At 42.8% G+C, this 21,604-nt stretch overlaps 2 protein-coding genes across 4 annotated transcripts; one reads left to right on the forward strand and one right to left on the reverse strand.

Moving 5' to 3' along the window:
- Nucleotides 1-938: 938 nt before the first annotated feature.
- Nucleotides 939-4,259, reverse strand: LOC123123891 (uncharacterized). 3 transcript variants are annotated; one of them, XR_006460885.1, is made up of 5 exons: nt 3,800-4,253; nt 3,619-3,712; nt 3,020-3,229; nt 1,843-1,960; nt 939-1,140 (listed from the first exon to the last, which is right to left on the reverse strand). XR_006460885.1 is itself a non-coding variant. In XM_044544528.1 (5 exons), exons 1-4 carry the CDS (start codon nt 3,824-3,826, stop codon nt 1,849-1,851), a joined length of 438 nt encoding a protein of 145 aa, XP_044400463.1. In that variant the 5' UTR covers nt 3,827-4,259; the 3' UTR covers nt 939-1,140; nt 1,843-1,848. The 3 variants fall into 3 exon arrangements, 2 of the variants coding, with proteins under 2 accessions (XP_044400463.1, XP_044400465.1); XM_044544528.1 differs by having other exon boundaries at nt 1,843-1,955; nt 3,800-4,259; XM_044544530.1 differs by having other exon boundaries at nt 939-1,960.
- Nucleotides 4,260-18,957: 14,698 nt separating this feature from the next.
- On the forward strand, nt 18,958-20,001 carry LOC123126228 (ethylene-response factor C3). The gene has a single exon (XM_044546607.1). It carries the CDS (start codon nt 19,058-19,060, stop codon nt 19,790-19,792), a length of 735 nt encoding a protein of 244 aa, XP_044402542.1. The 5' UTR covers nt 18,958-19,057; the 3' UTR covers nt 19,793-20,001.
- Nucleotides 20,002-21,604: the final 1,603 nt, after the last annotated feature.

Raw genomic sequence — 21,604 nt, forward strand, 5'->3', positions numbered from 1 at the left:
TAGTTGAATCGAGTGTGACTACGCCCGGTCCTTGTTGAAGGTTAAAACAGCACACTTGACAAAAAATTATTGTGGTTTTGATGCGTAGGTAAGAACGGTTCTTGCTTAGCCCGTAGCAGCCACGTAAAATTTGCAACAACAAGTAGAGGACGTCTAACTTGTTTTTGCAGGGCATGTTGTAATGTGATATGGTCAAGACGTGATGATATATAAATTGTTGTATGAGATGATCATGTTTTGTAGAAGTTATCGGCAATTGGCAGGAGCCTTATGGTTGTTGCTTTATTATATGAAATGCAATCGCCATGTAATTGCTTTACTTTATCACTAAACGGTAGCGATAGTCGTAGAAGCAATAATTGACGAGATGACAACGATGCTTCGATGGAGATCAAGGTGTCAAGCCGCTCATATTCTTCATATTTCAACTAGTGACCCTCACTGTTGGCCGCTGAAAGGTCATAGTTTTTCATTTGCGGCCTTTTTTTGACCAAAAACAGAAGGTCAAAAGCCGGCGGTCGTAAACTGAAATTAACGACCTTCTGTAAAAGGTCGTTGGTTCTTCGACCAAAATTTTGGTCACTAGCAACCTCCCCAGGCCGCGTAGGCATCCAACGTGGCAAGCTGATGTGGCACAAGAATCAGCCCGGTCCAATTCGGTTTTCTACATGGGCCCAGCCCATTAATTCAGCCTTTATATATATTTTTCTGTCAATTTTTGGTCATGGGCCTGGCCCAACATTGCAGCCTTTTTTATTATTGGGCCTTGGCCTTTTCATCTAAATAATTTTAATTTCCTTTTTTTATTAAATGGGTCCACCAGTCAGATGGGTCCCAGTTGTCAGGTTTGGGTCTGGTAAGTGAGTCCCATCTATCAGGCTCATATTCTTCATATTTCAACTAGTATTTAACTTGGCAGACAAAAGCACACATGATACTTCAAATAAGAGCAACCGGATCACGTTGCCAATACATATGACCATGTGTAATACAGTACTTTACAAGATCTACATGTGTAATGAGCTCTACAAGTGTGATACAATACTGCTTTACAAGAAAATGACGACATGCCGGACTCGCTGGACAGCCATAGTCAAGGCTGGGAACCAAAAAAACGGCAACATGGCTTCCTCTGTCACCCTGTTACATGAATGAGAGAAGAATTAGAAAAACTGAGGCAAATATATTATGAACAAACCATTCAAGAAAATGACATTTATTTAGAATGATAACACAAATTGAGCTAGCTAGTACCATGCTTTTTGTTCTCCAACTAGTTAAGATGAGATACCCACTCATACAAGAAAATAGATACACAGTGGAAGAGATACCAAAACAGATACACAAGTTGAGATGTAGCAGGCAGATTCATCAAGTATATATCATGATGTGTATTCATCATATAGCTGTTGAGATCCACCAATGCTCAATGCCAAAAACGTAAGATAATGGTTATGGTAAAATAGTAAACTTGCAACCAGATTTAAAACAAACAGAACATCAAAGTGATGCCATGACCAAATGCTAACCAGAATGCTTTTAATAAAATGGATTGCTTCTAGCTGCTGTAGTAACGACATGTAGGTTCCATCAGGCCATGACCAAGTACTCCAAACCATTGCATGCTTTGCAAAATAAAATACTAGATGAATGTCACTAACAGGAGCACTAGGTGATTAATGGAACAAGACATGGCAGTGTATGTCTGAAGACAGGTGCTGCTTGCCGATGTTCTTCGCATAACTATAGGCTGACCGTCAAATTAGCATTACAGAAAGCGAAAAGGAAAGTGGAAAAGACATGGCAGCCTATAGCTATGCTGAGAACATAGACAAGCAGCACCTGTCTTCAGATATTGTTGGCTTGCAGCCGCAGGTATCCTTGCTTCAAGTCAGGTCCAGGAACTCTTTGTGTGCACATCAAGGCAGAATAGCAGCCTCGGTCGTCCAGCCGCACTTCGCTGCAGGAAAACAAACAAATGGCTGAACCATCTTGGTAGAAACATAGTAAAAAAACTGCTAAATGGACACTAGCAGCAAAATATATTAGAATGTTAAATTTAACATGCTAGAAAATTAAAGGAGAGTGCCCCACACACACAGTGTAAGTAAGACTAGCATATAGTAGTTTGTCTTCTACAGAATGCTTCTAATATAAGTAAGCATGAGAGTGTACGTGTTGGAGCTTTGTCATGCATGCAAATATTTTATGAGGAGAACTAGATACATGTATGTGATCATTAGAATGCATACGTGTCTAGTCATTCTTCCAAGCTAAGTAACGAGGCATGCAAATAGAGGTTATGGTGGCAGCTTTCTATTGGCTGGACTTCACTAGTCTGCATGTTGGATTTATGAGTAGCTTGGTACAAGAAATAATACGTGGAGTACAATGTAGCCAGATATTAGAACAAGGTAGAAAAAGAAATGGGAAGTCTGCTAGAAATGCATCCTGGTACCCAAATAAGCATGCTCATGAAAGCAACTGGTAGAAATCAACAAGCGCCAGGCAGAAGGGACCTATTGAAAAAGTTGACCATGAGTGGAACGGAACCCCTGGGTTGAGCATATTCCTGGTGGTAAGCAGGGCAGTGAGGTGGAGCATCCAAAGCTGCGTGCGATCATGGGTGAAGTTGACAACCAGTTTCGCGGGCAATTAAACTAGAGCGTGCAAAATACATTGTGATTGTTCTTACTGGTGGCAAATAGTAACAAACAGAAGTACTAAAATTGATCTGTTGATTGTGAGTATTATGAAACCAACACTTCCTTTTTTGTTTAAGGGGACAACTGATGCATTGTTTAAGGAACACATTTGCACATTCATGAAACAAAATCACAATAAAACAAACAACCAATACCACCAGATATGCAAGTTACTAGTTTCCACTTCAGCTATATGAAGATTAGATCAGCAAGTTTAGTCATGTTAGTTACCCATCACCCAAGTTGCTTCACCTTCTATAGATAAATGGCAGGATCTAGAGATAAGCTGCATCAGGATGTTGGATATCACATACCATAGGTAGAAACAGCAAGCTTGAACAACGAGAAGCTGGCATCCACCACGCCTTTTGCAGAACTAGTGATATACTTGTGAAGCGTAGGACCGGCACCGACCGTGCTTCCATGGCAGGCCAAAAGGAAACCCTGCAGGACGTTGAAATACGCAGCAATGTTCTCCTTGAGCGTTTCCACACCAGGCAAGTCTCCGCTCCAGACCATCCCAGCTACATCGAAAACAGGCAAAAAAAACAATAAGTGAACACGGCCAGAGATAAATCACCAGCAAAAAAGCAGTATCACACAACCATAAGGACTGCATGAATTGCAGCAGTGAGCACTAGACAGAAACAAAATACAGATAACTTACCTCGACTGCATACAGCGGCCAAAGCATATGTACTGCAACTAATTGGCTTCTTGAGCAAGTATAAAATACTAAATTCAGATAAAACACCTAAATTTTCCTTAATTTGTGATCCTATCGGGCATGCCAAGCAACTGAAACGGATCAACGATCACCCAGAAAGACCCTAACAGCTCTGAATGCACGCGAATGACTGTCAGCCCAGCGCACAAAATTAGTCTAGGGAATTTAGTCCGGTTTCAGACTCACCGACGGTGGCCTGCCTGGACACCACATCGCCGAGCGCGACGACCTCCGACCACTCTGTGCGCTCCAGTCCACCGGGAGCCGCCTCCGACATCATCTGCGAGAGCAGGAGAGCAAGTCAAACGAGGGAGCTCCAAGCAGGATTAGGGCCGCGCGGTGAACCGGGGATTCACCGGGTGCCTACCTGGAGGGTGTCGGTGATGGTCGTCATCCGCGCGGCTGCTCGTCCGGGGCCCAGCCGAGGCTAGCGGGTGCGCCGATGGGAGAGAGCCCGCGGCCGCCGGTGCTGAGCAGCGCCATGGATCCGAGGGGAGAGGGTGCAGCTTTGCTTTCTTGGAGGAGGAAGGGTGCCGGGTGGGCGAGAGGAGTAGGGCGTGGGGGATGCCATGGACGGCGGCGTGCTCCGCCGGAGGGAGGTGGCGGCCGCGATCTGGAAGGGAGGAGGTGGCGTGGTAGTCAGCGGCGGCTGCGTCGCTGCAGAAGCTGCAGAGGAGCACGGTGCGTGGCGGTGGGACGCGGGAGCTTCGAGAGGAGGGAGGGAGAGGGGTGGGGGAGCTTGATCTGAGGGAGGGAGACGGCGGTGGGAGGGATCGAGGGGAGCGTCGTCGATGGCGGCGATGAGGAGATGGGGGGAGGAGGGGTGCGATGGGAGGAGGGGATCGATGCGATCTGGGTAGGGTTTGGGTAGGTGGATGCGGGTGGGGTTTTCTTTTCCATTTTCTTTTTTTCTGTACATAAATGGATGGATGGATGTGGTGTGGAGAGATGGATGGATGGATGGTCGCCATGTCATCGATCCGTGTGACAACGAATTCCACCAATGGGAATAGAGCACATATAATTGTGTTTTTTCTTTTGTTTTTCTTCTACTTTTTCACATGAAAAAAATCAAATATTGATCTCATATTTTGCACAAGAGTGCATCTTCAAATGCCAAACAATGTTGTCTAAGAAAGTTTTCATTTTCTTTAGACGAAAACTCAATTTTCCATTTTTCGAGTGCCCAAAATGGGTTTAATTGTGAAGGGCCTACCAAATATTTGTTGCAAAATTGGACCAAATCATTTTTCTAAAATACTAGGACATATTTAATGCACAATTGACCAAATGGTTGGGTGTAAAAAGTTTTGATCCACCTCTCGTGAAAAAGACAAATTTTCGCCGATTCAGTTGGAAGCGGGTCAAATTTGAACTGTAGCTGCCTTGTAGTTTGGTATTTATTTTTTCCAAAAATCATTTCTAGGTACATAAGTATCTATTTAATCAGAGAAACACCAAAAAAATTCAAGATTCAACCACTAGCTAGGAACGGTCATTCCCGCCGTTTTGACCGCATTTTAAACGGGCATAAAAAATTAAAAAAATTAAAAAAAATTGGGAAACCTTCGCATTGTGTCATTATATATGGCCAAATTCCCAGAAAAAATAACAAACTTGTAATACGACAATTATTTTAAAAAAGTGTTCTCAGAAACGAGCTATCACGTGTGGAGATCAATGGCTTTCAAGCCAAATGATCAATCTTATGGCCACATTAATGGCATAGTTTGTTCAAATGATCTGATATTGTGCACAAGGGTGCATATTTGAATGGCAAACAATGTTGCCTAAGGAAGTTTTCATTTTCTTTGGACGAAAAAACCATTTTCCATTTTTCGAGTGCCCAAAAGGAGGTTTTTTTGTGAAGGACCTCCCAAATAATTATTGCAAAATTGGACCAAATCAATTTTCTAAAATACTAGGACATATTTAATGCACAATTGACAAAATGGTTGTGTGTAAAAAGTTTTGATCCACCTCTCGTGAAAAAGACAAATTTCCGCCGATTCAGTTGGAAGCGGTTCAAATTTGAACTGTAGCTGCCTTGTAGTTTGGTATTTATTTTTTCCAAAAATCATTTATAGGTACATAAGTATCTATTTAATCAGATAAATACCAAAAAAATTCCAAGATTCAACCACTAGCTAGGAACGGTCATTCCCGCCGTTTTGACCGCATTTTGAAACAGGCATAAAAAATTCCAAAAAATAAAAAAATTGGGAAACCTTCGCATTGTGTCATTATATGTGGCCAAGTTCCCAGGAAAAATAACAAACTTGTAATACGGCAATTATTTTAAAAAGGTGTTTTGCGAAACGAGCTATCACGTGTGGAGATCAATGACTTTCAAGCCAAATGATCAATCTTATGGCCACATTCATGGCATAGTTTGTTCAAATGATCTCATATTGTGCACAAGGGTGCATATTGGAATGGCAAACAATGTTGACTAAGGAAGTTTTCATTTTCTTTGGACGAAAAAACCATTTTCCATTTTTTGAGTGCCCAAAAGGAGGTTTTTTTGTGAAGGACCTCCCAAATAATTGTTGCAAAATTGGACCAAATCAATTTTATAAAATACTAGGACATATTTAATGCACAGTTGACAAAATGGTTGTGTGTAAAAAGTTTTGATCCACCTCTCGTGAAAAAAGACAAATTTCAGCCGATTCAGCTGGAAGCGGCTCAAATTTGAACTGTAGCTGCCTTGTAGTTTGGTATTTATTTTTTCCAAAAATCATTTATAGGTACATAAGTATCTATTTAATCAGATAAATACCAAAAAAATCCAAGATTCAACCACTAGCTAGGAACGGTCATTCCCGCCGTTTTGACCGCATTTTGAAACAGGCATAAAAAATTCCAAAAAAATCAAACAATTGGGAAACCTTCGCATTGTGTCATTATATGTGGCCATGTTCCCAGGAAAAATAGCAAACTTGTAATACGACAATTATTTTAAAAAATTGTTTTGAGAAACGAGCTATCACGTGTGGAGATCAATGGCTTTCAAGCCAAATGATCAATCTTATGGCCACATTCATGGCATAGTTTGTTCAAATGATCTCATATTGTGCACAAGGGTGCATATTGGAATGGCAAACAATGTTGCCTAAGGAAGTTTTCATTTTCTTTGGACGAAAAAACCATTTTCCATTTTTTGAGTGCCCAAAAGGAGGTTTTTTGGTGAAGGACCTCCCAAATAATTGTTGCAAAATTGGACCAAATCAATTTTATAAAATACTAGGACATATTTAATGCACAATTGACAAAATGGTTGTGTGTAAAAAGTTTTGATCCACCTCTCGTAAAAAGACAAATTTCCGCCGATTCACGTGGAAGCGGGTCAAATTTGACCTGTAGCTGCCTTGTAGTTTGGTACTTATTTTTTCCAAAAATCATTTATAGGTACATAAGTATCTATTTAATCAGAGAAACACCAAAAAAATTCCAAGATTCAACCACTAGCTAGGAACGGTCATCCCGCCGTTTTGACCGCATTTTGAAACGGGCATAAAAAATTCAATAAAAATCAGAAAATTGGGAAACCTTCGCATTGTGTCATTATACGTGGCCAAGTTCCCAGGAAAAGTAACAAACTTGTAATACGGTAATTATTTTAAAAAAGTGTTTTCAGAAACGAGCTATCACGTGTGGAGATCAATGGCTTTCAAGCCAAATGATCAATCTTATGGCCACATTCATGGCATAGTTTGTTCAAATGATCTCATATTGTGCACAAGGGTGCATAATGGAATGGCAAACAATGTTGCCTAAGAAAGTTTTCATTTTCTTTGGACGGAAAAACCATTTTTCATTTTTCGAGTGCCCAAAGGAAGGTTTTTTTGTGAAGGACCTCCCAAATAATTGTTGCAAAATTGGACCAAATCAATTTTATAAAATACTAGGACATATTTAATGCACAATTGACAAAATGGTTGGGTGTAAAAAGTTTTGATCCACCTCTCGTGAAAAAGACAAATTTTCGTCGATTCAGTTGGAAGCGGGTCAAATTTGAACTGCAGCTGCCTCATAGTTTGCTATTTATTTTTTCCAAAAATCATTTCTAGCTACATAAGTACCTATTTAATCATAAATACATGGTTTGGTGGCGATACATCGAGGTTTGGGCGGTAGCCGAGGGCCCCAACTCTAGAGCGCGTAAACTCGCATGCCCGCCGCGTGGTCACCGCGTGACCGTGGCGTTGCCATGTGTTCTGGGCGGCCTAGGCATGTCTAGTGGGTTGGGCACTCCCCAGGTAGGTGCTAGGAAGAAAATTACAATATAAGATTCTCACGAGGAGACCGATCGATGCTCAAACATGAATTAGCAGCCAAGTGTTTGATTAGTGGTACGGGAAATGTACTTGGCTAATGGGCGTGAGTTTTGGCTGAGGATGATCAGTTACTAAGAAGACCGTCTTCACAAATTTTCAGCTCAAAAGGAGGAGCCTAGGTGGTACTTGCTTTGCAAAGTACCACACTGGACATAAATACGAATGTTGAAGCTGTGCTCAAAATAATGAATGGATTGAGGTGGCATTTGGTGGAGGATGGTTATTTGGGCATAGGAAAGCACCGTAGAAAATGGATACTATTTGGACATGCCAAAGTGGTACTTCCTTCACAAAGTGTTGTTCTGAACAAAATAGGAAAATGAATATTGTTGAATTATTTTTGAACTAGGCAAGGAAGGTTTTTTACATATTTGACAAAGATATGACCCAAAGAATTTATGATATTTCTTTGGGAATTTTGGGATTGACAGAAATATAGGTTGCTTCACAACCTGGGGCAAAAATTGCCACATGGACATGACACATAGGCAAAACTGATGAGGTGGCGCCTAGTCATAGCAAACCACCACAATTTACAAGGTTATGACCATCTATATTGGTCGTGATCAGCTAGAAATAAGGCAGCGGACCAGTGCTATCTGCTTTATGACCATTTCATGTAAGGAAATTACGACCTTTCTGACCAAAATGGTCGTTATAGTTTAGGGTTTGGAGCCCCCCGAACAGCTTTTGACCAATTGGTCTCAAATGGTCATAGATCTATGACCAATTCTTCCAGGGTCACTGACAGAAGGTCACTGGTTGACATATTTCTTGTAGTGCGTGATCATGACGGTGCTTTGGAGATGGAGATCAAAGGCACAAGATGATGATGGCCATATCATATCACTTCTATTGATTGCATGTGATGTTTATCCTTTATGCATCTTATTTTTCTTAGTTCGGCGGTAGCATTATAAGATGATATCTCACTAAATTTCAAGGTATAAGTGTTCCCCCTGAGTATGCACCGTTGCGACAGTTCGTCATACCGAGACACCACGTGATGATCGGGTGTGATAAGCTCTACGTTCACATACAACGGGTACAAGCCAGTTTTACACACGCAGAATACTCGGGTTAAACTTGACGAGCCTAGCATATGCAGATATGGCCTCGGAACACTGAGACCAAAAGGTCGAGCGTGAATCATATAGTGGATATGATCAACATAGTGATGTTCACCATTGAAAACTACTCCATCTCACGTGATGATCAGACATGGTTTAGTTGATTTGGATCACGTGATCACTTAGATGATTAGAGGGATGTCTATCTAAGTGTGAGTTCTTTAGTAATATGATTAATTGAACTTTAATTTATCATGAACTTAGTACCTGATAGTATTTTGCATGTCTATGTTGTAGTAGTTCAATGGCCAGTGCTACTGTTCCTTTGAATTTTAATGCGTTCCTAGTGAAAGCTAAGTTGAAAGATGATGGTAGCAACTACATGGACTGGGTCCGTAACTTGAGGATTATCCTCATTGCTACACAGAAGAATTACGTCCTGGAAGCACCGCTAGGTGCAAGACCCGCTGCAGGAGCAACGCCGGACGTTGTGAACGCCTGGCAGAGCAAAGCTGATGACTACCCGATAGTTCAGTGTGCCATGCTTTACGGCTTAGAACCGGGACTTCAACAACGTTTTGAACGTCATGGAGCATATGAGATGTTCTAGGAGTTGAAGTTAATATTTCAAGCAAATGACCGGATTGAGAGATATGAAGTCTCCAATAAGTTCTACAGCTGCAAAATGGAGGAGAATAGTTCTGTCAGTGAACATATACTCAAAATGTCTGGGTATCATAATCACTTGACTCAACTGGGAGTTAATCTTCCGGTTGATAGTGTCATTGACAGAGTTCTTCAATCACTATCACCAAGCTACAAAAGCTTCGTGATGAACTATAATATGCAAGGGATGGATAAGACAATTCCCGAGCTCTTCGCAATGCTAAAGGCTGCGGAGGTAGAAATCAAGAAGGAGCATCAAGAAAAAGGGTAAAGGGAAGAAGGGGAACTTCAAGAAGAACGGCAAGCAAGTTGCTGCTCAAGTGAAGAAGCCCAAGTCTGGACCTAAGCCTGAGACTGAGTGCTTCTACTGCAAAGTGACTGGTCACTGGAAGCGGAACTGCCCCAAGTATTTGGCGGATAAGAAGGATGGCAAAGTGAAAGGTATATTTGATATACATGTTATTGATGTGTACCTTACTAATGCTCGCAGTAGTGCCTGGGTATTTGATACTGGTTCTGTTGCTCATATTTGCAACTCGAAACATGGACTACGGATTAAGCGAAGATTGGCTAAGGACGAGGTGACGATGCGCGTGGGAAATGGTTCCAAAGTCGATGTGATCGCCGTCAGCATGCTACCTCTACATCTACCTTCGGGATTATGTTTAGACATGAATAATTGTTATTTGGTGCCAGCATTAAGCATGAACATTATATCTGGATCTTGTTTGATACGAGACGGTTATTCATTTAAATCAGAGAATAATGGTTGTTCTATTTATGTGAGTAATATCTTTTATGGTCATACACCCTTGATGAGTGGTCTATTTTTGTTGAATCTCGATAGGAGTGACACACATATTCATAGTATTGAAGCCAAAAGATATAATTTTAATAATGATAGTGCAACTTATTTGTGGCACTGCCGTTTGGGTCATATTGGTGTAAAGCGCATGAAGAAACTCCATGCTGATGGGCTTTTGGAAACACTTGATTATGAATCACTTGATGCTTGCGAACCATGCCTCATGGCAAGAGATGACTAAGACTCCGTTCTCCGGAATAATGGAGCGAGCAACAGACTTGTTGGAAATAATACATATTGATGTATGTGGTCCGATGAGTGTTGAGGCCAGCGGCGGTATCGTTATTTTCTTACCTTCACAGATGATTTAAGTAGATATGGGTATATCTACTTGATGAAACATAAGTCTGAAACATTTGAAAAGTTCAAAGAATTTCAGAGTGAAGTGGAAAGTCATCGTAACAAGAAAATAAAGTTTCTATGATCTGATCGTGGAGGAGAATATTTGAGTTACGAGTTTGGTCTTCATTTGAAACAATATGGAATAGTTTCGCAGCTCATGCCACCCGGAACACCACAGCGTAATGGTGTGGTCGTAACCGCACTTTATTAGATATGGTGCGATCTATGATGTCTCTTACTGATTTACCGCTATCGTTTGGGGGTTATGCTTTAGAGACGGCTGCATTCACGTTAAATAGGGCACCATCTAAATCCGTTGAGACGACACCATATGAACTGTGGTTTGGCAAGAAACCCAAGTTGTCATTTCTTAAAGTTTGGGGCTGCGATGCTTATGTGAAAAAGCTTCAACCTGATAAGCTCGAACCCAAATCGAAGAAATGTGTCTTCATAGGATACCCAAAGGAGACTGTTGGGTATACCTTCTATCACAGACCCGAAGGCAAAATATTCGTTGCTAAGAATGGATCCTTTCTAGAGAAGGAGTTTCTCTTAAAAGAAGTGAGTGGGAGGAAAGTAGAACTTGATGAGGTAACTGTACCTACTCCCTTATTGGAAAGTAGTTCATCACAGATATCAGTTCCTGTTATTCCTACACCAATTAGTGAGGAAGCTAATGATAATGATCATGAAGCTTCTGATCAAGTTACTACCGAACCTCGTAGGTCAACCAGAGTAAGATCCGCACCAGAGTGGTTCGGTAATCCTGTTCTGGAAGTCATGTTACTTGACCATGACGAGCCTACGAACTATGAGGAAGCGATGATAAGTCCAGATTCCGTGAAATGGCTTGAGGCCATGAAATCTGAGATGGGATCCATGTATGAGAACAAAGTGTGGACTTTGGTTGACTTACCCGATGATCGGAAAGCCATAGAGAATAAATGGATCTTCAAGAAGAAGACTGACGCTGACGGTAATATTACTGTCTACAAAGCTCGACTTGTTGCGAAAGGTTTTCGACAAGTTCAAGGAATTGACTATGATGAGACCTTCTCACCCGTAGTGATGCTTAAGTCCGTCTGAATCATGTTAGCAATTGCCGCATTTTATGATTATGAAATTTGGCAAATGGATGTTAAAACTGCATTCCTGAATGGATTTCTGGAAGAAGAGTTGTATATGATGCAACCCGAAGGTTTTATCAATCCAAAGGATGCTAACAAAGTGTGCAAGTTCCGGCGATCCATTTATGGACTGGTGCAAGCATCTCGAAGTTGGAATAAACGTTTTGATAGTGTGATCAAAGCATATGGTTTTATACAGACATTTGGAGAAGCCTGTATTTACAAGAAAGTGAGTGGGAGCTTTGTAGCATTTCTAATATTATATGTGGATGACATATTGTTGATTGGAAATGATATAGAATTTCTAGGTAGCATAAAAGGATACTTGAATAAAAGTTTTTCTATGAAAGACCTAGGTGAAGCTGCTTATATTTTGGGTATCAAGATCTATAGAGATAGATCAAGACGATTAATTGGACTTTCACAAAGCACATACCTTGATAAAGTTTTGAAGAAGTTCAAAATGGGTCAAGCAAAGAAAGGGTTCTTGCCTGTGTTACAAGGTGTGAAGTTGAGTCAGACTCAATGCCCGATCACTGCAGAAGATAGAGAGAAAATGAAAGTCATTCCCTATGCCTCAGCCATAGGTTCTATCATGTATGCAATGCTGTGTACCAGACCTGGTGTGTGCCTTGCTATAAGTTTATTAGGGAGGTACCAAAGTAATCCAGGAGTGGATCACTGGACAGCGGTCAAGAACACCGGAGGAACACCTTGTGTGCTATCAAACGTCACAACGTAACTGGGTGATTATAAAGGTGCTCTACAGGTGTCTCCAAAGGTATTTGTTGGGTTGGCATATATGAAGATTAGGATTTGTCACTCCGAGTATCGGAGAGGTATCTCTAGGCCCTCTCGAAAATGCACATCACTATAAGCCTTGGAAGCAATGTGACTAATGAGTTAGTTATGGGATGATGCATGACGGAACGAGTAAAGAGACTTGCCGGTAACGAGATTGAACTAGGTATGAGGATACCGACGATCGACTCTCGGGCAAGTAACATACCGATGGCAAAGGGAACAATGTATGTTGTTATGTGGTTTGACCGATAAAAATATTCGTAGAATATGTAGGAGCCAATATGAGCATCCTGGTTCCTCTATTGGTTATTGACCGGAGAGGTGTCTTGGTCATGTCTACATAGTTCTCGAACCCGTAGGGTCCGCACGCTTAACGTTCGATGACGATATGTATTGTGAGTTATGTGGTTTGATGTACCGAAGGTTGTTCGGAGTCCCGGATGTGATCACGGACATGACGAGGAGTCTCGAAATGGTCGAGACATAAAGATTGATATATTGGAAGGTTATGTTTGGACACCGAAAAGGTTTCGGATAGGTTCGGGCATTTTTCGGAGTACCGGAGGGTTACCGGAACCCCCCGTGAGGTTAATGGGCCTTCATGGGCTTTAGTGGAAGAGAGGAGGAGGCGGCCAGGTGGAGGCGCGCGCCCCCCAAGCCCAATCCGAATTGGGGGGGGGGGGCTTTCCTTCTCTTCCTCTTCCTCTTTCTTTCCCCTCCTAGTTGGACTAGGAAAGGGGGGAACCTACTCCTAGTACAAGTAGGATTCCCCCCCTTGGGGCGCGCCCCATGAGGCCGGCTGACCCCCTCCTCCCCTCCTTTATATACGGGGGAGGGGGCACCCCATAGACACACAAGTTGATTTCTTAGCCGTGTGCGGTGCCCCCCTCCACAGATTTCCACCTCGGTCATATCGTTGTAGTGCTTAGGAGAAGCCTTGCGCCGGTAACTTCATCATCACCGTCACCAGGCCGTCGTGCTGAAGGAACTCTCCCTCGGCCTCAGCTGGATCTAGAGTTCGAGGGACGTCACCGAGCTGAACGTGTGCAGATTGCGGAGGTGCCGTGCATTCGGTACTTGATCGGTTGGATCGCGAAGACGTTCGACTACATCAACCGCGTTACTTAACGCTTCCGCTTTCGGTCTACGAGGGTACGTGGACACACTCTCCCGCTCGTTGCTATGCATCACCTAGATGGATCTTGCGTGTTCGTAGGAATTTTTTTGAAATTACTGCCTTCCCCAACACTATGTTATCCAGGCATATTTGGAAGATCACTAATAGTCTGAAGAAGAAAAATCTTCTTCTGGTTGGTGCTACATGATAGAATAAACTCTAAAGCCCGGCTCAAAAGAAAAGGATTTCACATGAGCAGCTATTCTTGCTGCTTATGCAATCATAATACCCGGGAAACATTGCTGCAGCCCTAGTGGCATTGTGATTTTGCTCTGAATTGCTGACATTTGCTAACCATTGACATGCATAGGGGTATTTCAGTTTGTGAACGTTCTCTTGTCCATTCCCATGGAGCACCCTGAACATCTGGCTACAGAGAAATGGTAAGATCTTCACGAATGCAACTCCATCGCTTCAAGCATGGAAGCACTCCCTCAAGGAAGATCAGAACATGCTTAGTCACATAATTAGGAAGAAGCATGTTGCTTGCTTTCATGCCTGGATATACTCTAAATTGTGATCCATTTTCATTGTGTTGCCCAGAACTGAAATACACTGAGCCTTTCTTGCTATTTTAGTTAGCTTAGCTAGCTTTTTCCTCCTTTTGTTTTGCTCCTCTATTTATCCATTATACTTTTTATATATACTAGTAGTACGACTATCTTTTTTGATGCTCTGCACCATAGATCAATTGTTTTGTGGTATTGTCATCAGTATATATATATATATATATAATGTATAATACATAAATAGAGCAAAACAAAAGGAGGAAAAAGCTAATTAAGCTAACTAAAATAGCAAGAAAAGCTCAGTAAAAGTGCTTAGTTAATTTGCATTAGTCTAGACTTAGTTTCATCGAAACATCCATCTGTATATCTACACGTATGCCCAAGATACTTCCTCTATTATTATTTACTCTGCGTGCTAGCTTTGTCCTAAGTCAAACTTTACCAGCTTTATGCAAAACAATATGGACAATAACAAGTATAAATGATGTTCCCCAGAAAAACAAGTATATATGATGTGAAATATATTCAGTGATAAACCTAATGATATTTATTTGGTAGTTTAGGTATTAATAAATTATTATGCAGAATAAATAAAAACAGTGGAAGTAGTGAATCTTAAGGTGGCAGCATGTATGCATGCATTAAGCTGCAGCAAATAGTGCATGTGCTGTTGATTATGCATATGCATGGCACCATGCATGCAACATCAGATGAGAAGCTTCTATCTGGGGTGATGAACCCAACCTCCTTCATGCATTCTTAATCGGAACCTTCCTCGACCACTCTTCAGCGAGCTTCTTGCGGACCTTCTTCTTTGTTCTATACCTTAATTACCTATCTCCAAGAATAGTACTACCTCCTATCCATCATAAATGTCGCAGTTTTGAACTAACCTCGGTTTAAGACTGCGACACTTTGCTTTGAATTGGTGGGAGTAATATAATACTCTCTTCGTCCCAAAATAAGTGTCTCAACTTTGTACTAGCCAGGTTTACCTTACAGTGCCCCAGATTAATTATTGTGCTAGTCTCAGCTTATTGCCTCCTTCAGCTATGCGTATGTGGCCTGCTGAGAAACTTATATTGGTGTTCTGACCATTCTGGTCAGAATGAATTATTTGGTCAAAACTGGAATTTGTCATGAGTGACGTCACATTGGAATAGAATGTGACAAGTCAAGATGGAGTAGAAGGTTGCCATGTCTGAAATGGATAAGGAAAGTTTCGAGGTTCCTTCCTAATAAATTAAGGGCATTTTGGGCAATACCAAATAGAAGACAAACGTGCTTGTCCTAGCTAGCTTTGCTACACATTCAGTTGTGCCTATCGGACCCGCGATTAGCAGCAGACAGCGACTAGCTGCTTGTCTAGCTACCTTTTTTTTTTAAACGAAGGCAAAAGATTTGCCTCTTCAATTAAATAAGGGAGAGAATAGTTTAGAGTTTTTTACAACGCACTCACAAATGCGGCATGGCAATTACTCGGACACTATTATGTTCCCTAGTTTCTTTGCGCCGGTGGTCACCCATAGTTTTGCATCTTCTAAAATGTTGGTAAGAAGAATCGTCGGTGGTGCGCTTTTGTGGCGGAAAACGCGGGCGTTTCTCTCGTTCCAAATTACCCAAGAAACGAGCATGGTGAGGGAGGCCCTTGCGTCTCGGTTAGGACTATTATTGTCGGTTCTTTTTTGCCACCACGCGTTGACGGTTTCATCCAAGTGCCACTCGGAGGTGTCCATGTGTGCAAGTCCAAGCTGCTCTATGATCAATCTCCAAAGCCTAAGCGTGTAGCGACACTTGAAGAAGAGATGTGTCCCCGTTTCTTGTTCCCTCTTGCAAAGCGAGCAAAGGCCACAGTTTTGCCAACCACGCTTCTCCAGACGATCGGCTGTCCAAATCCTATCTTGCAAGGCCAACCAAGCAAAGAATTTAATCTTCGGAGGTGCCCAAGCCTTCCAAACCATACGGTCCATGGGGGATAGGGTCAAGCCAAGAAACTGAGCCTTGTAGGCGGAGCTCGCCGTGTATATCCCGTCGTTCGCATGCTTCCAAATGATATCATCTTCCGCTTGCATATCAAGGCGGAAGTCATGCAAGAGCATCCAAAGGTTGAAGAATTTCGAGATGTGGTTGACAGAGATAGTGGTGCCTTGCTTTATTTTAAGGATCCAAGCATTCTCCTTGATAGCCTCGTGCACCCTTCAATTCTTTCTTGTCGAGGCCTCAAAAATTAGCGGTGCGATGTCCTTGGGCATACGACCAAGAAGCCAAGGGGAGTCCCAAAAAGGCGTTTTGGCGCCATCCCCGACGGTGATAGTCGTAGATGCATAGAAGAACTCACGGTCCTCTACGGTGCAGGGGTTGCCAAGGCCAACCCAAAGTTTTTTGGGCTCCTTCCATTCAAACCATAGCCATCGTAACCGCAAGGCCCTTGCGAACTTTTCGGTATTGAGCACTCCAAGGCCACCGTACTCCTTTGGTCTGCAAACCGCATTCCAGTTGACCTTACATTTGGCTCCCGTGGTCTTTTCCACACCCGACCAAAGGAAAGCCCTCTCAATCTTGTTGAGGTTATCCAGCGTGCTAGGTGGCACGATGAGAGGTGTGATCGAGAACACCGCTTGAGCCTTGTAGGCGGAGCTCGCCGTGTATATCCCGTCGTTCGCATGCTTCCAAATGATATCATCTTCCGCTTGCATATCAAGGCGGAAGTCATGCAAGAGCATCCAAAGGTTGAAGAATTTCGAGATGTGGTTGACATAGATAGTGGTGCCTTGCTTTATTTTAAGGATCCAAGCATTTTCCTTGAGAGCTACTTGTATGCACATGTTACGACCACACGCCACATATCCCTGGCTGGCTAGCTAGCTATCTAATTACACAGGAGAAGTGGAAAATTGCACTCTACAACTCGACATATGTATCCAAATTTTCGTGTGTATTTTTTTCAATGACAAGCGGAATTTATTATAAAAGTTCACCTTAAGTCAAAGAACCATATACGTAATAAAAATTATATCAAGGTCTCTAGGCTACTACCATTGCCAAAAAAACTTGAGTCGGAGTCGAACCCTTGAAACGACCTAAAGCACCTATCATCATATCTCGCCGTATCACACGCACGATGTGAGATCCTCATCTCGTCATCACAAAAGAGACGATAGGAATCTACACCGGAGCTCCGTCGATTCAATCTATCCGGATATGCTCGTGGAGGATCAAAACTCGAAGACCAACCCAAAGAAGACACACCATCATCCATCCAAGCACCGCTCTGGGAGGACAAAATAATCGTCCTAACCTAAACTACTAAGTGAAGCTGAGGCGGGAGGATTCCATAGGCTGGTCGTTGGAGCCTTGAGGGGAAGAATTGGACCTAAACCACAGCTTACAAGGAATGGAAGAAAATTGATCTATGAATTTCATCCGGATGATTAACCGACGTGCCAATATGCTATGTGTGCTAGGTGTCATTCGGTGCTGGCGAGTTTGCCTGCAACTTGACCAAAAAGAAGAAAAGAGTGTCTAAAGTTCTATAGACTGACGGCTCCTGCCTAACCGCAAATTACCGTTATTTCCTCCTTTTCTTTCTGGAAGCGGACCCCAACGGACGCATGCACGACAAATTAATCGCAGATACGTACAATGTATCACATGTTTTTGTGCCAGTGGAGTGTTACATTCTTGGGATCCCTACATTCTTCTAATCTAATCCAATTGTTCATGAAAGACACACGTGGTGGTGGCCGGTCGGGTCCACTTGGCACTACGTCCACTTGATTGTTGCTAAATAAGCTAGCTCATCAGCTACACAAGTTCAATTAATATTATTGGTATGAATTCCCCATGATCGTTCACATATCCTATTATGCTCTTTTGCTTCCGATCTCAAATGTACGTGATGAACGGTGAATATGAAAACATAAAAAAAAAAATCTGATTTTCCTTTTTCACCTGCAGCAATATTTAGGTTCAATATTTTCTGAAGAAATTACTGCATTTGATATAAAAAATAAATCTTTTGTGGGAAAAATAAAATAAAATAAAAGTTCAAAAATTGCATTTTGTGTAGACCACCGACTTTGTTTTCCAGTCCATAGCACCACGAATGTCATTTCTGCACGAAAAATACAGGCATGTCTAATACTTGAACATGTCCACTGCAAGCATAATTCAAATCTTTTTTAATTATTTTGTTTTTTTAATTGTACACTTCATAGAGGTGGATATGAGCTTGGGAACCAAAACTCTATGTCGTGACGGATTCTTTTTGTCTTGACAGTCACCACTAGTGCCAGGAAATTTCAAATTTTTGGATCTTAACATTCATGAATCCGTGTCTTTTTATGGTTTCCATAATTTGCTGGAATCTGCATCTCCATTTCTAGCACTATCTCAACCAACAAAATAATATTCATGTCAAAACAAATGTGCCCCAGCAAACTCCACGTCGCCATCACTTGCAGTTAAACAATCAAGGAGACAGAGAAGCAGAGCATTTTTTTTCCAATAATTCCAACTCTACCCTCCCCTGCATCATTCTCAGGTCTCAGCACTGCTCAAAGAACTTCGCGCCACCGGTATAAATTCCATGGAGCCGCGCCTCCATCCGTTCCAACCTCCAACTCCATCTCTAATCCCAGTAGCACGGCCTCTTCTTCTCCGTCTTGTACATCTACGTCGCCCCGGCTAACAACCGGCGTCGACAACCTCCTGGCCCGCCGTGCCATGACCACACAGCGAAACCACCACCGAGCAGCAGCGGAAGAATTCCCGCTTCACTCGCCGGGCTCCTCCACCGGCTCCGCCGACTCCGCGCCCTGGCACCACCGCGCCCCGGCCACGCCGCCACCTGTGCTTCCGTTCGACACCAGCGACGCCGACGAGATGCTCCTGCTCAACATGCTCTCCCAGCACCGCGAGGTCCAGCAAGCCGCGGCCGCACCGACGACGGCGCCGGTGAATCAAGAGGCCGATGAGGAGGACAAGGTGGCACTAGGTGTGGATCGCGCGTTCCGCGGAGTGCGGAAGCGACCGTGGGGCAAGTTCGCGGCCGAGATCCGGGACTCGACGCGCAACGGCGTGCGGGTCTGGCTGGGCACGTTCGACAGCCCCGAAGCTGCGGCGCTGGCGTACGACCAAGCTGCGTTCGCCATCCGCGGCGGCGCCGCCGTGCTCAACTTCTCGGCCGACCAGGTCCGGCGCTCTCTCGAGGGCGCCGCTGACGACGTTTGCGGCCGTGCCCATGGCGTATCGCCCGTGCTCGCACTCAAGCGGCGGCACTCCATGCGTAGCCGGAAGGCCACAGCGGTGAGCAAGAAGGCAAGGGCCGCGCGTGGCCAGCCAGAGGGCGTGGTGATGGAGCTTGAGGACCTGGGTGCGGAGTACCTCGAGCAGCTGCTTGGCGCCTCCGAGGACACGGCGTCCATGTCTTCATGGTGCTGGAGCCACCACTCCATCTGATGCAAGTCAAGCACTCAGGCGTGAAGACGACGGATGGGTCGCTCGCTGTTTTTCTTTCTTATATCTTTTCTTATCATTCATGGTGATAGAATTCAGATAGCTTCGTTGGGATTGAGAAAACCATTTGTGAAATCGATGGCTGAGCAGGTTTGGAAGGGCAAAATATTTTGGTTTGAATCATGTCAAAATGAATGGTTGTGAATAGTTCACCAGATGCCTCACGTATCTCACATCTTACATTCTTAACAAGCTAATCCCCGCTACTACCAATTCTCTCAGCATGCATACTCTCCACATCATCTTTATGCCATGTCAGGCGGCAAGTTTGGGTCACTTCGGCCGTTTCCTTTCAGACAAACAAGACAAAAAATTGCTTCAAGGGACCAGGATAAAGGTGTGGATAGCGGACGGAGGATGTAAAACGGCGGGTTTTGTTTTGCAAAATGTACGGTCACGTATCAGGTGCTATATTCTTACTCAAGTTGATTGGCATTGAATAGTTCGATTGAAGCAATGGTTACTGCACTCAAATTAATTGTAATATTCTAACTTTAGTTATTAGTATATGGCCAAAAGATCAAGATAAAATCACTAGATAGCTAGCTTTTCCATTGCCAAGAAAAACAGGTAGTGGATAAAGACAGTCACCACGTTTGAATTACTCTGACGTGGATTGTTCCCAAAAAGAAGGCAACAAAATATGGAGTAGGAGTTAGACGTGTGAGCGATAATGCTGACGTGTCATGTCAAAGAAGAAGAGATCTCAGCTGAAGGTAGATGGATAGGTACATGCATGCATGTCTTGACCAGGTCAAGCCCAAACATTTTGTTGAGCTAGTGATACCCAATCGAAGAGTTAAATTAGAAATATTATTCCCGAGTGTTACATTGATGGTGAATATCTCATGCCTGAATACGTCAACATTTCTGGCATCCCAAAGCTTGAATAAGGAATGGAGAGAACCATCGTGGGCCAAATTAGGCACTTTAACTATGCTCACGTGCTGAGTGTAACAAAACATTGGTGAATACAATGAACGGTGCCCCCTATGATAATGAAGTTAGTTAAGTGGCATGCAATTCGGTGCAAGTGCGATGAATCTAGCTGGTTTTTGCCTCCATCCTACACTGCTGCACAAGAAGGTACTACCGCTTTTCCAATTTGACTTTTACTACTTTCTCTACTGCTTTTCCAATTTGACCTTTACTAGCGAAAATTCATTTCTGCACCTGTGCTGACGAAAAAAATCAAAACAAATACTAGAAAATTCGAAAAATTCTAAATAAAATTTGTGTGGTAGAAAATTTGATCCATGAGACCCGCTCCAAATTTCAAGTCGTTTGGAGATATGAGCAGCTCTCAGCAAAGAAGCCAAAATGGAGGTTTGTAAAAATGTTTACTGTTCATGTACTGTTTTGTCCCGATTTGTCTTTTTGCTGAGAGCTGCTCATATGTACAAATGACTTGAAATTTGGAGCGAGCCTCACGCATCAAATTGTCTATCACACAAATTTTATTTGGAACTTTTTGAAATTGTTTTGAACTTTACGAATTTTTTTCTAACCGGGTGCAGATGAGCCTGGGCACCAAAACGCCCTACTCACTAGTACTTTCTTTGCTACTATGACCAACTATGTACTCCCTTTGTTTCTAAATATGAGTCCTTTTAAAGATTCTAATGCGGACTACATACGGAGCAAAATGAATAAATCTACACTTTAAAATATGTCTATATACATAATATGTAGTTTGTTTTACAATCTCTAGAAAGACTTATATTTAGGAACGGACGGAGTAGTAGTCTCTACCTA

The sequence above is a fragment of the Triticum aestivum genome, chromosome 5D (assembly GCF_018294505.1).
Source record: "Triticum aestivum cultivar Chinese Spring chromosome 5D, IWGSC CS RefSeq v2.1, whole genome shotgun sequence".
In the NCBI taxonomy this organism is placed as follows: Eukaryota; Viridiplantae; Streptophyta; class Magnoliopsida; order Poales; family Poaceae; genus Triticum; species Triticum aestivum.

Excerpts from the sequence above, each read along its gene's own strand:
- LOC123126228 (XM_044546607.1), top strand. The coding sequence starts at position 19,058 with ATGACCACACAGCGAAACCACCACCGAGCAGCAGCGGAAGAATTCCCG.
- LOC123123891 (XM_044544528.1), bottom strand. The coding sequence starts at position 3,826 with ATGACGACCATCACCGACACCCTCCAG. Across the intron at positions 3,713-3,799 it reads CCATCACCGACACCCTCCAG|ATGATGTCGGAGGCGGCTCC; the intron begins GTAGGCACCCGG and ends CTGCTCTCGCAG. Across the intron at positions 1,956-3,019 it reads GCTTGCTGTTTCTACCTATG|TGCGGCTGGACGACCGAGGC; the intron begins GTATGTGATATC and ends CCTGCAGCGAAG.